This window comes from Hyla sarda, chromosome 10 (assembly GCF_029499605.1).
Source record: "Hyla sarda isolate aHylSar1 chromosome 10, aHylSar1.hap1, whole genome shotgun sequence".
NCBI lineage: Eukaryota > Metazoa > Chordata > Amphibia > Anura > Hylidae > Hyla > Hyla sarda.
In genome coordinates this window covers 33,295,850-33,320,005 of record NC_079198.1, presented here as the reverse complement: position 1 = coordinate 33,320,005, position 24,156 = coordinate 33,295,850, and the positions used below count along the sequence as shown (strand labels likewise).

Here is a 24,156-nt window from a genome sequence, read left to right as displayed (position 1 = left end):
ATGCAATGATTCACCACAAGGCCTCCATATTCAAACCCGACTGTTGTCAGATCCCAAACAAACCCTGGATTTGTTGCTAAAGACAGTGCGGTTCCAGTCCATAGCAGTCCAGGTTTCTCATTTAGGACTGCAAATGGCTGTCAATGGCGTGAAATGTAATGGGCGCTGTGACACCAACTTTCCTTCAGCTGAGCACCTGAAAATAGTCATTTGTGTGTATAAAATATTTGTTTAGCCAAAATTCATTTAATTTGCTTCTGTTCCAGCACAGCCTGAGTTCTGTGATTATGCTGCATACATTGTGATCTTTAGCTGCAGCAATTCACTGTCTGCGGTGTCATGCACAATATAGGTGGTAATCGGAGTAATGAGTTTTTAGTGGAGTGAAGCTTTAAAGGGGTACTCCCGTGGAAAACTTAGTTTTTTTCTAAATCAACATGTGCCAGAAAGTTACAGACTTCTAAATTACTTCTATTAAAAAAATCTTTGGTCATGATGTCAGCAGAGAGCTCTGTGTTCCAAAAATAAAACCATTTCCTCTGTAGTATACAGACCCTAAAAAGTACTGGAAAGATTAAGATTTTTAATAGAAGTAATTTACTAATCTGTTTAACTTTCTTGCACTAGTTGATTAAAAAAAAGAAAGTTTTCCACGGGAGTACCCCTTTAAGTTGCTTTGATGTAAAACAGCAGTTTTGTAATACCATGCTCTCTGCATTGTGTTCTTTTGAGTCAAAAACATTGCAGCTAGGTGTTAGCTGGAAGTCAATAGGGCAATATGAAATGCCATACTCGTATACTCATGATTTATTTATTTTTGATGATTTGTTTTCTTTTAAATTTTTATAAATATAATTTATTATAATTTTTTTTTTTTTTGCCAAACAAAAGTTGAGTAATCCCATCCTGAGGAATTGTGACATAGTTTGGGTAATTTAAGTGTGCCCAATTCTAAATTACTAATGTTATTTTTCTCTTAATAGGTTCAAGTCCTCTGTCACCAAAGCATTGGATAGCTATGAGGAGACAGAGAACATTCTTGTAAAGCAGGTAACTAGTGAGCAGTGATAATCTTTCCTATTTATCATGACTACTGAAATATGCTAGAGTAATTCTTTAACTTTGTCTAGTTTTTTTTATTTTTTACCTGAAAGTTTTTATTTATTTATTTTTTAACGTTCCCAAGAAGTCCAAAAATGTTTGCCACTGATCTGTAGGTGTCTTGTTAATGCAAACATAGATTACTGTATCTTTGAGGCTTGTACAAGAGAAGCAAGTTAAGATTAACAGACATTACTGTACAGTTCATCTAAGAGAGATTCATTTTCTCATATGAATTTAGTCCTTTGGTAAATGAGAAGTACACTTATGTACAAAAAAAAATTTACATGTATTACGCTTAGATGAAATCTTACTGAAGAAAACTGCTGATTGATATCATTAAGGAGAAGCAGAATTTTGCTTCTCTATGTCAAATCAGAGAAGACAACCCCGGGATGATGGCTGGAGCAGGTAAGGGGACCTCCAGGCGCCATGTTGGATTGTCAGATTCCCTCGGCCGTGCCGCGGGTGATCCAATCATCCATTTAAACTCCCAAACTGCTGCAGATGCCATGACCTGTATTGATCACAGCATCTGAGGGGTTAATAGCGGACATCAGTGCGATTGCTGATGTCCGCCATTTCCGACGGTCCCTGGCTGCTGAACCTGCCATGCGTGATGCAAGCACCGCCCCGCATCATGTACAGGATGTAAATGTACATGTGTCCTGTGTCCTTAAAGGGGTACTCTGGGGAACTAAACCCATGGCCCATCCTTTCCCTCTCGCCAAGCTATGTATTAGTCTAAATATCATTTATTAGCTATATAGAGCAGTTTTCCTCTTTCAGCTTTCACTTAGATGCAGGGAATGAGAGCAAAACATCATTCTCAGATCCACTTTGTCTCCTCAGTGAGAGCTAGCCCCCTCCCTTCAAGACAACACCTCGTGTCTGATCTAGAGCTCATGTTGTACTCCCCTCCCCCCTCCTCTCCCTGTGTGCCATGTTAGAAGCTCAGTGAAGATTCTCAATCACAGCTCAACACATAACTTTGCTGTAGTTCTAATCACTGATTGCTAACATTCAGGGCACAGCATGATTTATTGCTGGGGAAAAGATAAGACATGTAGTGTAAAAGAAGACATGTAGTGTGTGAGGCTGACTGTTTAAAACACAGTATGCACACAGACCGTGAAAGTGAAAGCAATTTGCTGGCAGTCATTACACAGAGTTGCACTGACTTCTGGGAGTTGTAGTCTGTGTTTCAAACAAGGAAAATAAGTATTTAGTAGACATCGGGCCAAAGGAGCTGCCAAAACCGCATGGATAACCACAGGATACACAGAACAGGTATTGTGATGGCTTTGGGGCATTTTTATTTTTCTTCCCCGGAGCATCCCTTTAAGGGGTTAAAAAACTGAAAAAGGTGCTCCCAGGTTTGTAAAGCATGTGAATGAATTTCATGACTGTAAAGCTGCAGTCTTAAAGTTTATAGGATTACAACATATTTTCTTCCCTATTAGTGGAATTCATAGGCATAAACCTTTACTAGAGACGGTGGCTAAGTGAATATTCTGGACTAACTTTTTAGGCCTCTTTGGTTTAAATAATAAGATTGATTTATCCTCCTTTTTGTAATGTAGTCTGATAATAATAGACATATCTAATAGACTATTTTATTGCTATAGTGTATAAGTACAGTGGTCCCTCAACATATGATGGTAATTCGTTCCAAACGACCCATCGTTTGTCGAATCCATCGTATGTTGAGGGATTCGTGCAATGTAAAAAGTGCATTTAATACTCACCTGTCCCCGCCGCTCCGGAACGCGTCCTCACCACTCCCGATGCTGTCCCAGGAGCTCCCGATGCTGTCCCGCTGCTCCGGCGTCGTCTTCAGGATCCTCCAGCTTCTTCCGCATCTTCTCCAGTGTCCGGGCCCCGCTTTCTGGTGACGTTATTACGTTGCTGCGCCGGGACGGCGTGTGCAGCGACGTAATAATGACGCCGGAAAGCGAGGCCCGGACCTTGGAGAAGATGCAGAAGACGCCGGAGGATCGCGAAGTGGACCCGGAGCAGCGGGGATAGGTAAGTGAACCTGTCCGGGATGCTTAAACTGCTATCCGACAGCAGCTTAAGCATTTTGCGCTGTCGTATAGCAGTTAATGCGATGGCCCCGACATATAAAAGCATCGTATGTCGATGCTGACATCGACATGCGATGGCCTCTGAGAGGCCATCGTATGTCGATTTAATCATATGTCGGGGCCATCGCATGTCGGGGTGTTACTGTATTTATATATTGCCATGTGTATGGATCTTTTAAGAAGGCCCAGAGTGTGTGGGCCCTAATGAAGGGTCTGATATAACACATCCATAGGCCAACGTTCTGCCTTGTCCTGTTCCTGTGATGTATTCTGCTGGGTTGAATACTTGGCCTAGAAGCATACAAATATCTGCCTCTGATCTGTAGGTGGCGTGTAAGTATACATGAGGAACACTTTACCATTAATCGTATTTTCCTTTTTAAGGCTTTTTCCTCGTCAGTCTCTTATCTGTTCTTTGATCACTTCAGGGAGGTTGCATTAATGCAGAGTTTTAATCAAGTTTTAGTGACACACAGGTTGGCCTTCCTGACTGCATACTTCCTGGAGGAAAAGTTGACCACTTGCCCATAGCAAGCAGTCAGAATGCTTCTTCTAGTTTTCAGAGGTCTTTTTTAAAAAATGTAAAAAGCAATCTGGTTGCATCTGGTCAACTTTTTCTCTGCAGAGGTTATGATAAATCTCCTCCATGGTGTCCTAGCTAATGTACAAGAATATAGAGGAAATGATGATCATGTCCTTCCAGAAATCATGGGATTGATAGCAAACAGCAATGGTCCACAAACCATTCTTACTTTGAGAGCCACATGTCAAATGGATGTTACACATACAGTGCAGACCAAAAGTTTGGACCCACCTTCTCATTGAGTTTTCTTTATTTTCATGACCATGAAAATTGTAGATTCACATTGAAGGCATCAAAACTATGAATTAACACATGTGGAATTATAGACATAACAAAAAGTGTGAAAATATGTCATATTCTAGGTTCTAGCCACCTTTTGCTTTGATTACTGCTTTGCACACTCTTGGCATTCTCTTGATGAGCTTCAATAGGTAGTCACCTGAAATGGTCTTCCAACAGCCTTGAAGGAGTTCCCAGAGATGCTTAGCACTTGTTGGCCCTTTTTGCCTTTACTCTGCGGTCCAACTCACCCCAAACCATCTCTATTGGGTTCATGTCCGGTGACTGTGGAGGCCAGGTCATCTGGCGCAGCACCCCATCACTCTCCTTCTTGGTCAAATAGCCCTTACACAGCCTGGAGGTGTGTTTGGGGTCATTGTCCTGTTGAAAAATAAATGATGGTCCAACTAAACGCAAACTGGATGGAATAGCAGCCGCTGCAAGACGCTGTGGTAGCCATACTGGTTCAGTATGCCTTCAATTTTTAATAAATCCCCAACAGTGTCACCAGCAAAGCACCCCCACACCATCACACCTCCTCCTCCACACCAGCATACCTGTGAAGTGAAAACCATTTCAGGTGACTACCTCTTGAATCTCAACAAGAGAATGCCAAGAGTGTGCAAAGCAGTAATCAAAGCAAAAGGTGGCCGCTTTAAAGAACCTAGAATATGACATATTTTCAGTTGTTTCACACTTTTTTGTTATGTATATAATTCCACATGTGTTAATTCATAGTTTTAATGCCTTCAATGTGAATTTATAATTTTCATAGTCATGAAAATAAAGAAAACTCTGAATGAGAAGGTGTCCAAACTTTTGGTCTGTACTGTGTGTGTGTGTGTGTGTGTGTGTATGTATATATATGTATGTGTATATATATATATATATATATATATATATATATATATATATATATATATATATATATATATATATATATATATATATATATACATATATATATATATACATATATACATACATATACACATATATATATATACATATTCCAAATCTACATGAAATCGCAGCACAGAGGTCCTGGAATCCATTCGGCTGATTCGGTTTCATCCACTAAAACATCCACAAAATGTGTAGACATTTGGCAGGCCAAGCCTGCCTTTATCAAGCATGTTACAAGTGGTAAAAGTGCACTTGTATATGTTGAAAAATACTAGAAAATGCAGAATAGTTTGGCTTATAAGAATGTTAACCCAACTGACAGCATTTAATTTAGCTTTCAATATACTGTATTTATTGGCGTATAACACGCATTTTTTAGGCTAATATTTTTTGCCTAAAGTCTATCTGCCTGTTATACGCTGATAAGCCGCAGCAGTTCAATGATTTAAAGTGGGCACTTTAAATCAATGAACTGCAGCGGCTTTTGCAGGTCCAGAGACCTGCCGGCTTCTGTGCCCCTGCCTATCCTGGGGTCCAGAGACTGCCGGCACTGCTGCCCCATTACCTCCCCCTGTCCGCGGTGCTTCTGGCGTGGCATCTATGCGTCGTTGCAGTGCGCTGCGAGGCGCAATGACGAGTGATGCGACGTCATTCGTCATTGCGTAGCGCATCGCATAGCAACGACACATAGACGCCACACCGGAGCCAGAAGCAGCGCGGACCGGAGCCAGAAGCAGCGCGGACCCGACCCCGGCAACAGGTAATCGTAAAACCGGGGATGGGGGGGGGGGGGGCAATGGGGCAGCGGCGCCAATAGCCAGGGGGAGAGAAGCAGCGTCAGCAGGGCTCTAGACCCCAGGAAAGGCAGGGGGAGAGAAGCGGGCAGCGACGTCCTCTCTCCCCCTGCCTTTCCTGGGGCTTCTGCGGGGTCAGAAACAGTGTATCAGCGTATACACATGCGCACACACACACACCCTCATTTTACCAAGGATATTTCGGTAAAAAACTTTTTTTACCCAAATAACCTTGGTAAAATGAGGGTGCGTGTTATAGGCCAGTGCGTGGTATACCCCGATAAATACAGTATCTTCTTTCCTCAAAGGTTATGTATTCAGATTTGAACTCTTCTGTTGTTAAGTAAATTGTCTAACTTTATTGTCCAAGCTGAGGGTCTCTGTTTCATAGCAGCCTCTTGACGTGCAGGACTCCTGGCAGACCATACAGTTTTAGCACACACACTGCCCCTGATGCCCCTCCTAAATATTCTCTGCTTTCTTTGCATTATGCCCTACCTATCAGAGTTGATGGCTGGGATGTCATTTCACTGCATTAGCATTATCCCCTCAATCCACCCAGCCTTGATTGGAGGAAACTCTGTCTTCCAAACCCAAGTTGTAGCAAGGAACATCTGGAAGGAGACACTAGGAGGGGATTAACGCCAGATGGCACAGAGGAAGGACATCTTGTGAGCTTGGGGTTGAGGATCCCTGGCATAGAAAGCAGGGTGAAATCTAAAATTCAAGATAGTGTCTATCAGACAAGAGACTGGAGTGCAGGAAGTGAATACAATAAATATAAAAAGTTCTTAGTGTAATAGGTAAGTAAGGTATGATCTAATGAAAAGGGGTGTTGTTGCTGAAGAGTCAGCTGTCTTGTATTCTGTTTTAATATTTAAAAATGCTCTAATATCTAGAGAATAAAAAATCATTTTTTTTGTTTTTCAGATTGCAAGTCAGATACGGGAAGCTGAACAGGCCAGGATGGAGATGTTGAAGGCAGTACAAGAGGTTTGTTTCAAGACAGCCACAGAACAGTATCCATATAAAAAAAATTGGTTTTGTTCCATATTCCTTCACTTCAGTGTTATAATATTATAGACTGCATGTTGGATACAGTAAACTTAAGTACATTTGTCTAGGTTTAAAAAGCAGATTTACTATGCAATAGTCCAAGAAAGAGTTTACTACATAGTGAAAAATAAAAACCTAGCAGGTTTTATTATTTTTTAATACACAAGTAGATACAGAACTATGTGATTCTTCATTAGACCTCTCCCATCCATCCGTAATAAATTTTCCATGATCTATTTTTGTATAGAGAGATATTTTCTTGTTGCTTGAAAAGAAACGCACAGCCAGCCAAGATATTTGCTTCCATGTATTTTCTTCTATTAAGAGTGCAATCTCTTAATACCAGCCTTAAAGGGGTACTCCGCTGTAAACATCTTATACCCTATCCAAAGGATAGGGTATAAGATGTTAGATAGCGGGGGTCCCGCCACTGGGGACCTCCACTGCGCCCCCGGTCAATCTGTGCACGGAGCAAACTTCGCTCTCTGCCCGTCGACTGGCAATGCCGGCCGCCACGGATATCCTTTGGATAGGGATAAGATGTTTACAGCAGAGTATCCCTTTAATTGCTAAAGTTTTGTCTCTACTTGTGTATTGGTGGGTTTATATATCCAGCCAAATATGAAGGCGCGCGTTCATCCATTCAAGTTTTTTTTTCTTGCACTACCATGTTAATATCACTCCATATTTGCATTTTTTACAAGTTTTTTTTCTTCATGAAAAAAATCTGTCACCAGTGTCACCTGCACTAACCTGTTAGGTGACACTAATGACAACGGTACTTACCTTCTCCTGTTCCGTGAAATTGTTCTTCAGTAATCTTCTCCGGTATCTTCAGTTTCGGACCAGTCTTGGAGCATGGGCGGAGCTTAGTGACATCACCACTGCTGCTCTCTGCTGGGTCCCGCTGCTGTCCCAGCAGCAGTGACATCACTAAGCTACACCCGTGCTCCAAGACTGGCCCGCAGCTGAAGATACCGGAGAAGATTACCGAAAGAACGACTGCACTGAACAGGACAAGGTAAGTACAGTTGTCATCAGTGTCACCTGCACTACCTGTCGGTACCGACAGGTTAGTGCAGGCGACACTGGTTACAGATTTCCTTTTAAAGCCAAAGCAAGAAAACCTAAAGGTGTAGAATATAATCAGACAGTGCTATCTTATTGATGTAAAACTACAACTCACATGCCACATCTGAAAAGGCCCAGGTTGGAGAATACAGTATAAGGTTATCATTACTATGTTATATCAAGCCTCCATGGTCAACTACTGTAGCTGCCAAATAAGTTAATTTGGTGAATTTCCCCAATTTCCTTATTCACGTTCATGTTCGGGTCAGCGAATCATGTGTTTTCAATCTGGAAAGGGGACAAAGTCAGATTCCTTTTAGTGCCCATTCACACTATGAAATTACCGCCTGTAATATTCAGTGTGCATTAGGCAACACCTTAATCAAGCTGCACTATGAGCGTTCAGACATTAACAGCATTGCAGTCCGTGTTGACTAGTACAGCTGCCGGATACAGGATTGTGAGGAGGAAAGGGAAATGGCTAATCTTCTGGGACACGGAATTATTCTCTACATATTTTTCAGTTTATATTGCAATATACTGTGTAAAAAATAAAAATTGCTTCAGTTTATTAGTTTCTTCCTTAGCCTTAGCAAAAGGATATGCATGAACTTACAGTAGCATCTTAACTTGCTCTTCTGTTTAAGGATGTATTTACCTGGTTAATTTTTGTGGCAGGTTTTTGAATATTTTTTTTCCAGTAATTTTCGTAATTGTGACATGACTCCAGCAGTCTGTACCGAATGTTGCGGTATTGCTGCGATAACGAAAGTCCTTGCAAAATTGTCAGAAACTGCCACAAAAGGAAAAAAAAAACTCCTATAAATGCACCCCAATAAAAAACAATAGTATTTAGACCACCTTCACAAGACAATGAAGTGTTTTTATGAAGTATATTTAATAACTTGAGAACCTGTTAAAAATGTTAATAATTCCTGAATAATACTCAGCCTGAAACGCAGCTTAATGGTGGGGAGGATGACACCTGGAGCAACGGTGAACAGGGCCCTTGCAGGTAAGAAAACTCATTATGACCTACGTGTTTCTCCAGATCCTAGTTGTTCAATCCATTAAGAGTGGAAATAAAACTAGTATCCGGAAGGGTTTGTGAGTGCACTCTTTTTGAAATTCTGTTCACCAAAAATATTTTGCCCAAAGTAACCAGATTTCTTCTTAAAAAGGCTTTACAGTGGTCCCTCAAGTTACAATATTAATTGGTTCCAGGACGACCATTGTATGTTGAGACTATAACTCTATGGAAACCTGGTAATTGGTTCTGAAGCCCCCAAAATGTAATCCAAAAATAGGAAAAAGTGAGGATTAAATAAAAATAAGTAGATGACTAATATAGATAAAGCAAATCCTTACATATCACATAAAAGTAAGAAAGATCTGCTGGGAGCTGTAAATCACTGTTTGTCTATGTAGAGGACAGGAGCTTCTTCAGGGTCCTGTACAGTACACATAATGTTAGGGCTGGGCGGTATGACCAAATATGTGTATCACTGTATTTTTTAAACTTTTGGCGGGTCCACAGTATATAACAGTATTTCCTAGCCCCCCCCCCCCATATTAATTATCAGCCCACATCCCCATCGGGGTAAATACTCACATGTCACCCGCAAGCGCTGCCCTCCTCATCCTGTTTGTTGTGGGCGCTGGCACTCTACTGTACGCTGTATCCCTATGCCCGGTCTGCAAAAGGTAAACAAAATAAACTTTAACGCACCTACGTTGGCCTTACGCTGGGCACTGGCTGGCTTCTTAAATGACAGTGGGCTCAGCCTATCACTGGCTGAGGCGGAACATCGCTGCGGCTGGTGATAGGCTGACGGCTGTCCGACGTTCCCGTCCCAAGGAAACAAGTGAGGCCGGTACCGGACCAACGGGAGGCGAGTTAAAGTTTATTTTGTTTATTTTTTTGCAGCCCCGGCATAGGGATACAGCGTACAGTATAGAGCAGTGGTCTCCAACCTGCGGACCTCCAGATGTTGCAAAACTACAACTCCCAGCATGCCCGGACAGCCAACAGCCGGACAGGGGACAGCGCAGCGCTGGGCTGATTCATTCATTGCAGCAAAAAAAATTCTGTATTCAGTATGAACCGGTATACCGCCCAGCCCTACGTAATGTCCTAAAAAAGTAACATGGAGCCGCCCTCACCTAGCGTCCAAAGGAGCAGCAAGCTGTGGCACAGGTAAAGAGCAGTACAGAACATGCAGTACCTCCCTGTACTGTAGGGAGGCGCTACCAGACAGCCAGTCAGTGCATGCACTTCAGTAATACAGAAATGTTATCAGTGAATGCCCATTCTGGTCAGATCTTTCAGCCATTGACACGTTTTGCAGATCTGCACTGTCTGTAGCATTGTATGTCGAGTCTGGTTTCAACTTACAATGGTCCAGAAAATACCATTGTATGTTAAAGGATCACTGTAATCGAATGGTTGCTATGGGCAACCGCACCACTGTTCCTTTGTGCAAAGCTTGATAAATCTTCCAACTGTGTAATTTGTGATGAGTAGCTTATGTATTGGTGTCAAGACCAGATCTATAGGGAAATGCTTTGAGTATATTACTGAGGTCATATGTTTTACATATATAAACATGTGTGTTACCTCATAGCGCTTAGCAACCCCCAGATTAATAATGTGGCTTCCATACTATTAAAGAAGTATTTGAGTAATCAGTGGGGTCTATAGTGCATGTGGTAAGACCCCACCAATCTAGAAGTTACCAGGTGATAACTTATTACTACTTATCTTATGGGTTCACAATGTAGGTGACAACCTACTCAAGTTTTATTTTTTGGCCATTTATTAAAGTTGTCTGTTTCTAGCATAACATCAATTGCTGACTTTGACAAACCGGGTCCCAGCAACCAGTACCTTTTTCCAAATGAAGCGGTCATGGCAGACGCTACTTCTCTCACGTTTATTGGACAGCAGGTAAAATGTGTGAAAATAACTATATAAATCTTACATTTTTCTTAAATCTGTATATCATATTGTAGATTGATCCATTATACTGTAATGCTAGAAAGGATACCAAGGCTAAGCCTGTTGCCTAGTGGGTTAAAGGAAGTCTCTTTGTATTATATTATGATTTTATACATTTTAATTCTTTGAAATGTGACTACATTTTGGATGGCTTCGGAGAAGTTTTCTAGCATTGTGCCAAAAGTACCCAGTTTAAGAGACTGGGAGTCCCAGGTGAAAGTGCCCAAGAGATGTCGCTGTACATCTTTTCATTAGCTCACAGTGTTAGAAATCCTCTCAGGGGAAGGGGGCATGTCCCTCCCTTGTGGTGGTGGAAAGTTATTGTTGTGTCTGCTCGTCCAGGAGTCATCTCTTGTCCATGATTCATGGACAAGCTGATGATACTGCAGGACTGGTTAGTGTCCCAGTAGGTATGAGGACCCCCTAGTGGCGGGATTTTCCAGAGCCATTTTCTTAATTAAATAGTCAAAAAATAATAATAAACAACCATATTACAGAAAGTTTCTCATTTTCAAAAAGTTTTATAAAAAAAATAAAAGGTTTTGGGATCTGACAGTACTGATTTGAGGAAGAGCCATGACAGACTCAGACCATCCTTCATTACCTTGACTACAATTGATGATCAATTTTTTCTGCAGCAGGCAGCACAAAAAAATGTATGGCCAGACATGGCTTCTTCCAGCAAGAATAGCTGATCCCTGTGGGTTAGAGAAGTTGTGCAGAAATAACAGCTGGCCAACTACTATTTTCAAAATAAATTAAAGGAGTTTTGGGAAAGAAGTGTGATTGTTGGGGGATCGTGATTAGAGATGAGGGAACTTACAGTAAATTTGATTCGTCACGAACTTCTCGGCTCTGCAGTTGATGACTTATCCTGCATAAATTAGTTCAGCCTTCAGGTGCTCCAGTGGGCTGGAAAAGGTGGATACAGTCCTAGGAGACTCTTTCTTAGGACTGTATCCACCTTTTCCAGCCCACCGGAGCCCCTGAAAGCTGAACACATTTATGCAGGATAATTCATCAACTGCAGAGCCGAGAAGTTCGTGACGAATCAAATTTACTGTAAGTTCACTCATCTCTAATCGTGATCTCTAGAACTGGGCCCTAACCCCCCCAGCTGCATGGAGCAGTGGATCAGCACACGTCCTTTATCATTACTTCCAGATTATTTCTTAGTGGACCAAAATTTTTAGTTTTATGTATATGAAAAATGTTTTTGGGTTCTCTTCACTTTCAATGGCAATCGCTCTGTTGCAATTTTGTTTTTTACAGAATTTATTTTTCTCCTTTTTAAACTTCTTCCCACAACCTTCTTGTTTCAGTAGTCTGAAAGCTTTCCTTCTATCAATTATCGCATTCCTAACCGTTTTGGTGAATCACATAGTTTTTCTCCTATTTTTAACACGTTTATTCCGTAGGGTGTGTGTCATTCACAGGATCTATTTGGGATGCTCCGTCTCAAAATGTTTAGCTTGTGTTCTCTTAGTTGGTCAAAATTACTCTCCTAAAGTTAAATGTTTTGTAGCCCCACTAGTAGACCTGTTTTTATACAGTGATCCCTCAACTTACAATGGCCTCAGGTTACAATATTTTCAACATACAATGGTCTTTTTACAGCGGTTATGTGAACTGTAGCCTAAAATACTCACGTATTAGTTGATTTTAGGAGGACTATTGTATGATAACTTGAGGGATCACAGTAGGATAAATGAAAATGTATTATGTTGTGGTTACTATTAACAAGATGACCCCCTACCTCTACTTTGGATATGATGTCTGGTCTGTTGGTTAGTACAGTGTTTCCCAACCTTTTTCAGCTCAAGGCACCCCTTAGGATTTTTTTTAACCACAGGGCACTCCTACCAATTAATTTTTAGATCACAGTGCTGCTATATGCATGAACTCACAGGTGACATTATCTCTGATCAGAGGAAGTCCCGTCCCCGTCCCCCCCCCCCCCCCCCCCCCCCAGTATGTAGTTTCCCTTAGTAAGATGGCACTCACAGTAGGTACGTTACCCCAGTATGCTGCTGTCCCGTCTGTAGGTAATTTCCCCAGTATGTAGCTCTCCTCAATTGGTGATGGGCCCTTTCTAAGTAGGACCCCCCGTTAGGCAGTTAGGACCCCCTTGTAGGAAGTATTCCCCCTGTATTTGAGACCATCATTAGGATGTATGCTCCTGCAGTTAGCTTGCCCTCTGTATGTAGGGCCCTTCTGTAGGTAGCTTGGCCCCTGTAAGTTAGGACCCTCGTGTAGTTAGCTTGCCCCTGTATGTTAGGACCCCCCCCTGTAGGTAGCTTGTCCCCTGTCTTACCCCTTTTTACAGGTGTAGGGGAATACAGGGGTATATAGGTGTATTGGGGTGACAGAGTACTGTAGAGCAGTATGGGGGAGGGGGGGTCACAGCCATATAAATATGGGGCAGGGGATTGCTTCCTGAAGCAGAGCAGGGTGCTGTGAATTCTGCTCCAGGCTCTTATTTGCCATCCACGTCATCCTGCGGGGGGACCATGCACCAGATTCCGGAGGCCAGAGCTGCCCTGCACCGCACAGAGGAGGAGGATAGCTGGAGACCGGAGCTGCTGCATTCCCCTCCTGGAACGTGCGCAATGCGCATCCCGGCTATCTCTTTTTCCTGCAGGGCTGTGAGTGAGTCACAAGCATGCTGGCCATAGTGCCATTATCCATTGAGTGCCAGGGGTGGGAAATAAAAAATGAATAAAACACACATTTTTCCTGACACTATCTTTCCCACTGGAGCATTGCAGCACCCCTATTAGGGCCGTATTCAGCATGCAGTATATGACTAAGTGCCTCTCTTTCTTGATTAATACAGTTTAAAAAAGTTAAAGCTGGCCAACCCCACTGTAACTTTATTGATTTCTTTTCTCCATAGGTGTTGTCTAATAAAGGGAATGTTCACACAGGTGAGAAGTAAAACCTTCACATTGTGCCTACAGATGCATGTCCCCATGAGTTTGATCCCACAATCTTCACTCCATTATCATACAAGCTCCACGAAGTGTTAAAAGGCTTACTTTTCATTTTCCTTGACAGATACTGTTAAGAAAATACTGTGTTGGATTTTATTGTAGTTTTATATGAATTCTTATAGTCGGTTCATGTGGGTTAAATGCCACATGGACTGGGGTGCGGATTCTGTATTCGTATAAAAAGTGCATCCCAATCTGCCCCTTAAAGAGGTGGTCTGGCCAAATACATCTTATCCCCCTATAAAAAGGACGCCGCTGGGACCCCCCGCGATCTCCGGGCAGCACCTGCATTCTATGCGGGGCTGCTTCTCCAGTCCAGATGGCCATCAGGCCCCCTTCCATAGACAATAATGGAGGGGGCGTCGTGTCACGTCTCCAGTCCCGGAAACACAGAAGTTCCCGAGACTGGAGAAGCAGCCCTGCATAGAATGTGGGTGCTGCATGAGATCGCAGGTGGTCCCAGCCGTGGGCCCCCCCCCCCCCCCCGCGATCAGTCATTTCATCCCCTATCCTTTGGATAGGGCAGTGCTTCCCAACCCAGTCCTCAAGGCACACCAACATTCTGTTTTTTTTTTCAGTTACTCCATTGGAATAGAACAGGGAAAAATTTAAATCCTGGACTGTTGGTGTGCCTTGAGGACTGGGTTGGGAAACACTGCGATAGGGGATAAGATGAATTTGACCAAAATACCCCTTTAAACTACAGAGTGGATTCCCTTTGAAAACCTTTGGGTATGCATTCTTTGAGTATTTTTCACAGATAGAAGTCTTTTGTGTAAAAAAATAAGTGACCAGTGTCCTGATGTAGGTTCCACATGGCATCTGCATTAGGTAGCCTAGATGGAGAATGATCCCAATTAAGTGACTAAATCTATATATAAATACTATGCCATACAAAATGGAAATCCTCAGCAAAAATCAGGGATATGCCTGTGATTTCTGCCACTATGCCATTATCAAATTTTCTGATGGACAAATCCAGACTTCTGCATATACCCTTGAGACAAAAGTTGAATATCAGACTATTTCATAGCTTGCAAGGAACAATAGCAGTTTTAGATATTGTCTTAAATCACTTTTTTTTATGTGATTAATGACCTTGTAGAGGGATTACAGAGTACAATTTCTATATTTGCAGATGACGCCAAACTGGGTAGGAGGATAGAAGGTTATGCACTTGGGCCATAAAAACAAAATGTACAATTATGTACTAAATAATAAGACATTAGGTAAAACTTCTATCGAAAAAGACTACTAGGGGTACTGGTGGACAGTAAACTCTACTTTAGTGATCAGTGCCAGGCAGCGGCTGCCAAGGCTAACAGTCATGGGATGTATTAAGAGAGGGATAGAGACACGTGACAGGGGACATAGTTCTTGCCTCTGTATAAATCACTAGTCAGAACACATATGGAGTATTGTGTTCAATTCTTGACACCTGCATATAAGAAGGACATCGTCGAACTGGAGAGGGTGCAGAGGAGGGCGACAAAGATAATTAATGGTATGAAAAGATTACGGGACCAAGACAGTTTATCAAGCTTGGGTTTATTTAGTTTAAAGAAAAGACGTCTTAGGGAAGATTTTATCACAATGTACATATATATAAATGGACAGTACAGAGATCTTTCTAGTGATCTTTTTATACTTAGGCCGGTAACCATGACAAGGGGGCATCCTCTTCGTCTAGAGGAAAAAAGATTTCACCATCATCACATACAGAGATTCTTTACTGTAAGAGCAGGGAGACTATGGAACTCTCTGCCGCATGATGTTGTGATGTCTGACTCTATACACAAGTTCGAGGGGGGCCTGGATGTTTTTCTAGAGATAAATAACATTAGAGGTTATGGATAGTAGATTTATAGGGACAGAACATTGATCCAGGAATTTATTCAAATCGCCATATTGGGGTCGGGTAGTAATTTTTCCTCTGTCATGGGGCAATTGGCATCAGCCTCATGGTTCTTTTTTGGCTTCCTCTGGATCAACACAGTAGGGTTTTAGGTTGAACTTGATGGACTGTTGTGTTTTTTTTGTTTTTTTTTTCAACCTTTCAAACTATATTATTATTATGCCTAGTAAATTGTCTAATAGCATTGTGCCTGCTCCAGGCTACACAATAACAAGCTATTGGTTATGGTGATTTGTTTTCAATTTAAAAAAAAGTATACAGTATAGAAGACCTGGTAAAGAATAGAATATCTGAATATCTATAAAATATTTCAGGTGCCCTTCCACCCTGGATGTTACCTGATGAAGAAGAGTCTGGAAATGCACAGGATATTGGACCATCGATGGAGGGCTTTTTAAAACACAGTAAGAATTCAAGAGACACAGCCCATTTTGACCTTGAGGCCTTAGATTTTTGCCTTTTGTTAAATTTTTTCCTTCTCCCCTTTTAAGAGGCATCATTTTTATTTTTCCACCTACAGACCCATCTGAGGGCTTGTTTTTTTGTGCGACAAAGTGTACTTTTACAAAGTGACACCTTTCATTGAACCATAAAATGTAACACAAAGCCAAAAAGCTTAACTACAATTTAGCAACTTTTGTGGGGTTTGGATTTTACACACTTCACTTTATGGTGAAAATGACATGTTCTCTTTATTCTGGAGATCAATGCGGTTAAAACGATACCCGATTTATATAGTTTATATTATTGTACTACATTAAAAAAGTGCAAACCAATTTTTTTTCTAACAAAATTGGTATGGGTAAAATGGTCCTTTTCTCTCCTCTCTAAGATTTTTTATTTTTCCATATCCAGGGATGTATGACAGCTCATTTTGTGCCACGATCTCTAGTTTTTATCAGTACCATTTTCGTTTTCATCTGACTTTTTAGTTGTTTTTGTTTTTTATGTTATATATTTTTGTCATATATATTTTTCTGTATCTATCTCTCCTAATCTATGTATCCTTATCTATCCATCTATCTCTCTATCCTAATCTATCTATCTCTCCTACTCTATCTATCTCTATCCTATCCTATTCTATCTATTTCTATCCTTATCTATCTATCTAATCTCTCTATCCTAATCTATCTATCTCTATCCTTGTCTATCTATCTATCCATAGTTATCTCTCCTAATCTATCTATCTCTACTATCTCGATCCTAATCTCTCTATCTATCTCTCTCTCTCCTAATCTATCGATCTCTATCCTAATCTATCTATTCTTATTCTATCTATTCTTATAAACCATACATGTATATCTGAGACTTTTAGCACTACATTTGATCAAATTGTGTTCCCCATCCACCATGCAGAGAAGGCCTCATTCTGGATGAGAGGACTTGCCTCATTTTTAGCACCTCTATTTACAAGATAAAATAAATGAACAGGGACACACCATGGCTACAATTAGAGATGAGCGAACTTACAGTAAATTTGATTCGTCATGAACTTCTCGGCTCGGCAGTTGATGACTTATCCTGCGTAAAATTAGTTCAGCCTTCAGGTGCTCCGGTGTGCTGGAAAAGGTGGACACATTCCTAGGAAAGAGTCTCCTAGGACTGTATCCACCTTTTCCAGCCCACCGGAGCACCTGAAAGCTGAACTAATTTATGCAGGATAAGTCATCAACTGCCGAGCAGAGAAGTTCGTGACAAATCGAATTTACTGTAAGTTCGCTCATCTCTAGCTACAATGCGAATGCAAAACCCTCTAATGCATGTAAGCCCTGTAGATACAGCATTAATTCAATTCTTAATACTCTTTATGAACTGTACATGTTAATTTGAAGCTCTTAGGGCACCATGCTCCCATACAACAATTTATTGAACAAAATGAAATGTGGTGATTTCTAGCACTGGGTGTAGGATCTGTCCATTTATACTTTGTGTTTTAACAACAGAGGAGAAGATGACTTTGAAGAAGCTTCCTCCAAATAGAGTGGGGGCAAATTTTGATCACAATGCCTCAACTGATGAGGGCTGGCTTCCATCCTTTGGCAGAGTCTGGAACAGTGGAAGAAGATGGCAGTCACGGTGAGTAGATTTTGAGGTTCATGAAAGTCAACTTTGTGAAATGGGAATGTTTTCTAATAATCTGTAGGAATGATGATGCTGGACACATCATTTTTACTGTCTGAAATACACAAGTGGTGAAAACCAGGAGAATAACGTAAATCTGAAGAGTGGTTCGCTCTTGTGTGATGCTTAGCCTCTGGATTGCAACATCCTCTTTCAAATCTAGTAACCAGACAAAAAACTGAATTACATTATGCAGTGTAGTGATGCCTCCATGCATGATGGAAAATTACATACATTGAGACATTGTGAAGAATTGCCACTCTGTAAAGCCTTTTGTATTATAGAAAGTGACGATTTGATTCTCACCACTTACCTAAATCTGTTTAACACTTCCTTACAGACATAAAAAAAAAAATAAAGAGCAGTTTATTTATCACCTAAAGTGGGGAAGAGTATTTTGACCACTAGCTGTTTTACCCTAGTGGGCTATATCTAATAGATATACAAAGGCAACTGCTGTGAAAAAAAAAAAAAAAAAAAAAACCTTTTACAAATCTTGAGTACAGTGGTCCCTCAAGTTACAATATTAATTGGTTCTGGGACGACCATTGTATGTTGAGACCAGAACTCTATGGAAACCTGGTAATTGGTTCTGAAGCCACCAAAATGTCATCCAAAAATAGGAAAAAGTGAGGATTAAAGAAAAATAAGTAGAGAACTAATAAAGATAAAGCAAATCCTTACATATAAAAGTAAGAAAGAGCTGCTGGGAGCTGTAAATCACTGTCTATGTCAGTGTTTCCCAACCAGGGTGCCTCCAGCTGTTGCAAAACTACAACTCCCAGCATGCCCGGACAGCCGTTGGCTGTCCGGGCATGCAGGGAGTTGTAGTTTTGCAACAGCTGGAGGCACCCTGGTTGGTAAACAATGGTTTATGTAGAGGACAGGAGCTTCTTCAGGGTCCTATACAGTACACACAGTGTCCCAAATGGAGCCACCCTTACTTGGTGTCCAAAGGAGCAACTAACCCTGGTACAGGTGAAGAGTAGTACAGAACTTGTAGTTCCTCCCTGTACTGTAGGGGGTGCTACCAGACAGCCAGTCAGTGTATGCACTTCAGTAATAGAGGTGATTTACCAGTAAAATGCCCATTCTGATTGGTCAGTTGCTCCAGTTGTGACACATTTCACAGATCTGGACTGTCTGTAGCATTGTATGTTGAGTCTGGTTTCAAGTTACAATGGTCCAGAAAAAAACATTGTATGTTGAGGCCATTGTAAGTTGAGGGATCACTGCATATCTGTTTTTTATTAGACAATGTTATCATAAACATAAAGGTTATGTGGCTTAAATACTTTTGCGTATTCCTCCTTTAATCATATTATTATTATTTTTCTTTGTTTGCAGACACCAGTACAGAAATGAAGCAGGAGAAAAAGGTGCAAAAAGAAAAAGGACAAGGACTGAACATTCATAATCTGCTGCATGGTGTCCATGTTATGCTCCCCACTACAATCATTGTTTCAGTTTTTCTTCTCAGTCATAGAAGCAGAACAATCAAAGTGATGGCATCGGATCTATACATGCTCTAAATCAATGGCACCATTGAATTTAATGGGATCTGTTGGGTTTCTGCAATGATCACCTGGATTTAATCATACAAAAAAGCTTCATGTTGCACACAGCATACAAAGCAGGTGCTACTAACAGAACCTTTAACGCTGATGTGAATGAAGCCTTAAATCTGTAAAGTTAATTTTGTTAATATTAGTAATAGTGTATTTATGCTGTAAATACATAAGTGGACTCTTCTTTTTGTAAAAATATTTGAATTGCTAAAAGACTACAAGTCAAAAGCTTGTCTACATTAAAGGAGTACTTCACTCCAGACACTTTTCCCCTATCCTTTGGATCCAGCCGCTGGAACCCTTGTGAGACACTTTACGGGGCCCAGTGTGCTACAGGCCCCATACATGCACTTGTATTACTAAATCAGTCATGGGGGTAAAGGGAATCCAACACAGCAATTCACCTGCATGCAGAAAATGTCATATATCTGTGTGAAACCATATTAACCTTACCGGCTAGAGGTGTGCCATAACTGCATGTGAAGGCACACGAAGAGGGCAAAAACCAAGCCTATGGGTAGAAGAGTTTATCAAAGTATCATGTTACAACACCAAATATTTAATGACATCAGACAAGAGTTTTGAGAATTTGGAATATACCGTGCATAGCAAAACTAAATCAATCTCCCTAACTTCTGTACTGGGAATGGCTGTTGGCTGTAGTGGCTGTACTGGGAGTAGCTGTAGGAAAAGAAAGCAAAGGGCTGTCATATGACCTGTCAACAGTGGCTGCCTGTAACTCTTTCAATACACACTGGGCAGGCACCTCTCATGATTAGTAGGAAAATACTTTACCTTAACTCCAACCCTCAAGGTTTTAGTGGAAACTAAATCAAGAACAAAATGATGCACTTGCTGGAACAACTGCTTTTTTTAACACCACTCTAGCTTTGGAAGAAAGACATGTAAACTCCCCATAAAACCCCCCAATAAATGGCCATCACCAGACTGGAAAATAAACTTAATTGTTTCCTATCTAACAAGAAATACATGGCCAAAACATTTTTCCCATGACTGGCTGTCGGATAGAGGTATTTAGAACACTATTACGGATACATTGGGAAATAGCCTTGATCAGATGAGCAGAGAATATGGAACCTCTTGCTGGGTGCTCTAATGGCCTAAAATGCTGTATATCTTAATAGTATTATGTCATTTGTGTAACTGTGAATGACAAAAAAAACAGTACATGGATATGTGATAAGAAAATGTAAAGTGCTTTATATGTATTCCAAGCTATTGTATAACCAAAAGAGAAAGAAAAAGGAAAAAAAGGGGGGGGGGGGATTGCGCCCCTAGTGAAGTACGTTCATGTGGAGGGTGTTAGTAGTGGTTAGAGTATTACTCACCAAGCAGGGTTGCGCTAAGAGCACAACACCTCAGTAGGCTTTACACAATATCCAGACCTGCAGCCACGGTCCTCTTCCAGTGAGAGGCAGCATATAGAGAATAAAGGAAAAAACGACTGTCTCTGGTGCTGGTCTGCTAGAGGTAATATGACTAAGACATCTGATAGATCCTTTGAAGTTGGTACAACTTCATCACAGTATAATTATCTAGTCCTTCAAGAGTAGCTGGAATGGAGGAATCAGGGTAACGACTGTATCTGGCTCCGGCATGACCTGGAAGAAATTTTTAAAATGAAATCTTGACAAGGCATCCGCTGCTACCTACTGGAGACCCTGAATGTGCTGGCACGTAAAATGAAAATCGTGATTGATAACCATGCTAGCCTCTTGACAAAACGTATAAGTTGATCTTCCTTTGTTCAGGATCTCAACAGCGGCTGTATTGTCACAAAAAAAAATCTTGGTGGTATTTGACCAAAAGCTGCAGCCACTAATGGGTATATTTAACCCTTTTAACGACCACGGACATATATTTACGTCCGGGGCCGGCTCCCGATCTGTGAAGCGCGCTCAGAAGCTATCAGCAACCAGGACCCGCGGCTAATACTGGACATTGCAGATTGGGCTGATGTCCGGTATTAACCCTTTAGATGCCACAATCAAAGTTGATCGTGGTGTCTAAAACGGGAGAATACACTGCTGGTTAGCCCAGCGAAGCTATTCGGGACCGCCACGGTGAAATCGCGGCATCCCGAACAGCTGAGAGGACAGCGGGAAGTGTCTTGACAATCAGTGTATGCAGTATTCTAGCTACTAGAGGGGGCTATAAAACTGCATTAAAAAAAAAGTAAGTAAATGTGATTTTACGCCTTCCCTAATAAAAATCTGAATCACCCTTTCCCATTTAAAAAAAAGTGTAAATAAATAAAAATAAAAACAAACATATGTGGTATCGCCACATGCGTAAATGTCCAAATCATAAAAATATATCATTAATTAAACCGCACGGTCAATGGCGTATGCGCAGAAAAATTCCAAAGGGCAAAATAGCGTATTTCTGGTCACTTTTTATACCATAAAAAAATAATAAAAAGCGATCAAAAAGACTCATCAAAACAAAAATGGTACCGATAAAAACTTCAGATCATGGTGCAAAAATTTATCTCTCGTACCGCCCCATACACGGAAAAGTTAAAAAGTTATAGGGGTCAAAAGATGACAATTTTAAACGTATTAATTTTCATGCATGTAGTTATGATTTTTCCCAGAAGTACGACAAAATCAAACCTATATAAGTAGAGTATCATTTTAATCGTATGGACCTACAGAATAAAGATAAGGTGTAATTTTTACCGAAAAATGTACTGCTTAGAAACGGAAGCCCCCAAAATTTACAAAATGGCGTTTTTTTCTTCAATTTGTCGCACAATGATTTTTTTGTTCTGTTTCGCTGTAGATTTTTGGGTAAAATGACTGATGTAATTCCAAAGTAGAATTGGTGGCGCAAAAAAAAAAAAAAGCAATCATATGGATTTTTAGGTGTAAAATTTAAAGCGATTTTTAAAATGTAAGGAGGAAAAAAACTAAAGTGCAAAAACTGAAAAACGCTTGGTCACTTGAAACTGTTCAAAGGGCCTGAGCAAATGGCAAGTGTCATGTATGAGCTGCCACTGGTTCACATTGAAGTTACACAGGGAAGTACCCCTATCTGCTTGGATCATCAAGAAATTGGTGATGGCTTTTCTCTGTTCGTATAGTCGGTCCAATATATGGAGGGTGGAAATCCAACGTGTGGCAACGTCACAAATCAGACCGTGTTAGAGGATACCGTTCTGACACTGCAGCTCAAGGAGGGTGTGCTTTGCGGTGTAAGAGTGGCTGAAGTGCATGCAAAGTTTCCTTCCCATTGTTTTGATGTCTTGCAGATGGGGGAACTGCTTCAGGAACCGCTTGACAACCAGATTAAACACATGTGCAATGCAGGGCGCATGGCTCGGGTCTCCTTGACGCATCTCAAACAAGATCTTCTTCCCGTTGCTGGTCACCATGGTTCCCATTTCCAGTTTTCATGGAGTAAGCCATGATTCAATATCTTGATAAATGACTTTCAGCAATTCCTCCCATGTGTGACTCTGTTAGCCAAGGCAAACCATGTGAAGAACAGCGTGACACCGTCATGCCCTGTACACTTTGTATGCTGGAGGGGCACTGAGACTTGTCCGCGCAGTGGACACGGTGCAGGATGAGGAGGCGGAGGCACAAACTGTCGCAGGACCAACGGCCTAAGAGCGTGCAGACGGAAGTGGCGTGACCTATCCAAGTTGGTGTTGTGGCTGTGCAGGAACCACATTCACCCAATGAGCCGTCAAGGACATGTGTTGTCCCTGACCGTAGTTACAGCTCCACACGTCGGCGCTGCCATGCACTTTGGTACACACCGACAGGCTCAAGGACTGGCCCACCTTCTTTTTCACATAATTGTACAGGGTTGGTACTGCGTTTTTCGCAAATAAATGACAGCTTGGGACTCTCCACCTCGGCACGGCACAAGCCATCAGTTCTCTGTAAGGTGCAGAGTCCACCACTTGAAAAGGGGGGACTGCAGCACCAGCAACTTGGACAGGAGCACATTCAGCTTCTGCACTGTTGGATGAGTGGGCGCATACTGTTGTCTCTTGGACATGGCTTCGCTGATGGATTGCTGGCGGAATGACTGACTCGAAGTAGGAGGAGCAGGAGCATCTGGAGCTATGGGTATGACCTACAGCTCCCTTCGGCTGAGGTGGTGGAGCTTTGGCTGGCTGAAAGAGGGAGCGGCGTGCCACTGGGTGATTCAGCAGGCTGGACCACTGTATCGGAGCCACAGTTCTTCCAGGCTGCTTTATGGTGATGCTGCATATGTTGATGCAGGGTCGTGGTGCCAACATTGGGACCCTTCCACGTTTCACTTTCTGCCGACACATCTTGCATGTGGCAAGTTTAACAACCTCCAGATGCTTGATGAAAAACTGCCAAACCACCGAGTAGCTGATTTCCCCCCTCCCCCCAACAGTCCGCACTGATTGACTGCTACTGCCGCAGACCCCAGGAACTCCTGTTCCACTACCTCCCGGGAAGGTAGGCTGCCGCAAAGCAGGTGGTCTACCCCGGGCACGTTTTGCTCCAGACTTCCCACTTCTGCCACCATGCTGACTCCCAACCATGCTACCACCTTGCTGGCTCAGCTGCTGCCTCACGGGCAACCTGCAACCCTCTTCTCCTGATGATGAAGCTCCTTTTGCACCCAACTCCCAAGTGCGATCAGCTTCATCATCATTGAGTTGTGTCTGCACGTC

At 41.8% G+C, this 24,156-nt stretch overlaps 1 protein-coding gene across 3 annotated transcripts in view; it reads left to right on the top strand.

Moving 5' to 3' along the window:
- The window catches only part of CENATAC (centrosomal AT-AC splicing factor), a 37,317-nt gene extending 17,662 nt beyond the window's left edge, over positions 1-19,655 (top strand). For all 3 annotated transcript variants that reach the window (XM_056542667.1, XM_056542665.1, XM_056542666.1), the window contains 8 exons: positions 984-1,050; positions 6,681-6,743; positions 8,828-8,892; positions 10,716-10,824; positions 13,772-13,802; positions 16,098-16,187; positions 17,727-17,859; positions 19,252-19,655. In XM_056542667.1, the coding sequence (XP_056398642.1) occupies positions 984-1,050; positions 6,681-6,743; positions 8,828-8,892; positions 10,716-10,824; positions 13,772-13,802; positions 16,098-16,187; positions 17,727-17,859; positions 19,252-19,321 (628 nt within the window). In that variant the 3' untranslated portion in view covers positions 19,322-19,655. The remainder of the gene's footprint in view (positions 1-983; positions 1,051-6,680; positions 6,744-8,827; positions 8,893-10,715; positions 10,825-13,771; positions 13,803-16,097; positions 16,188-17,726; positions 17,860-19,251) is intronic.
- Positions 19,656-24,156: the final 4,501 nt, after the last annotated feature.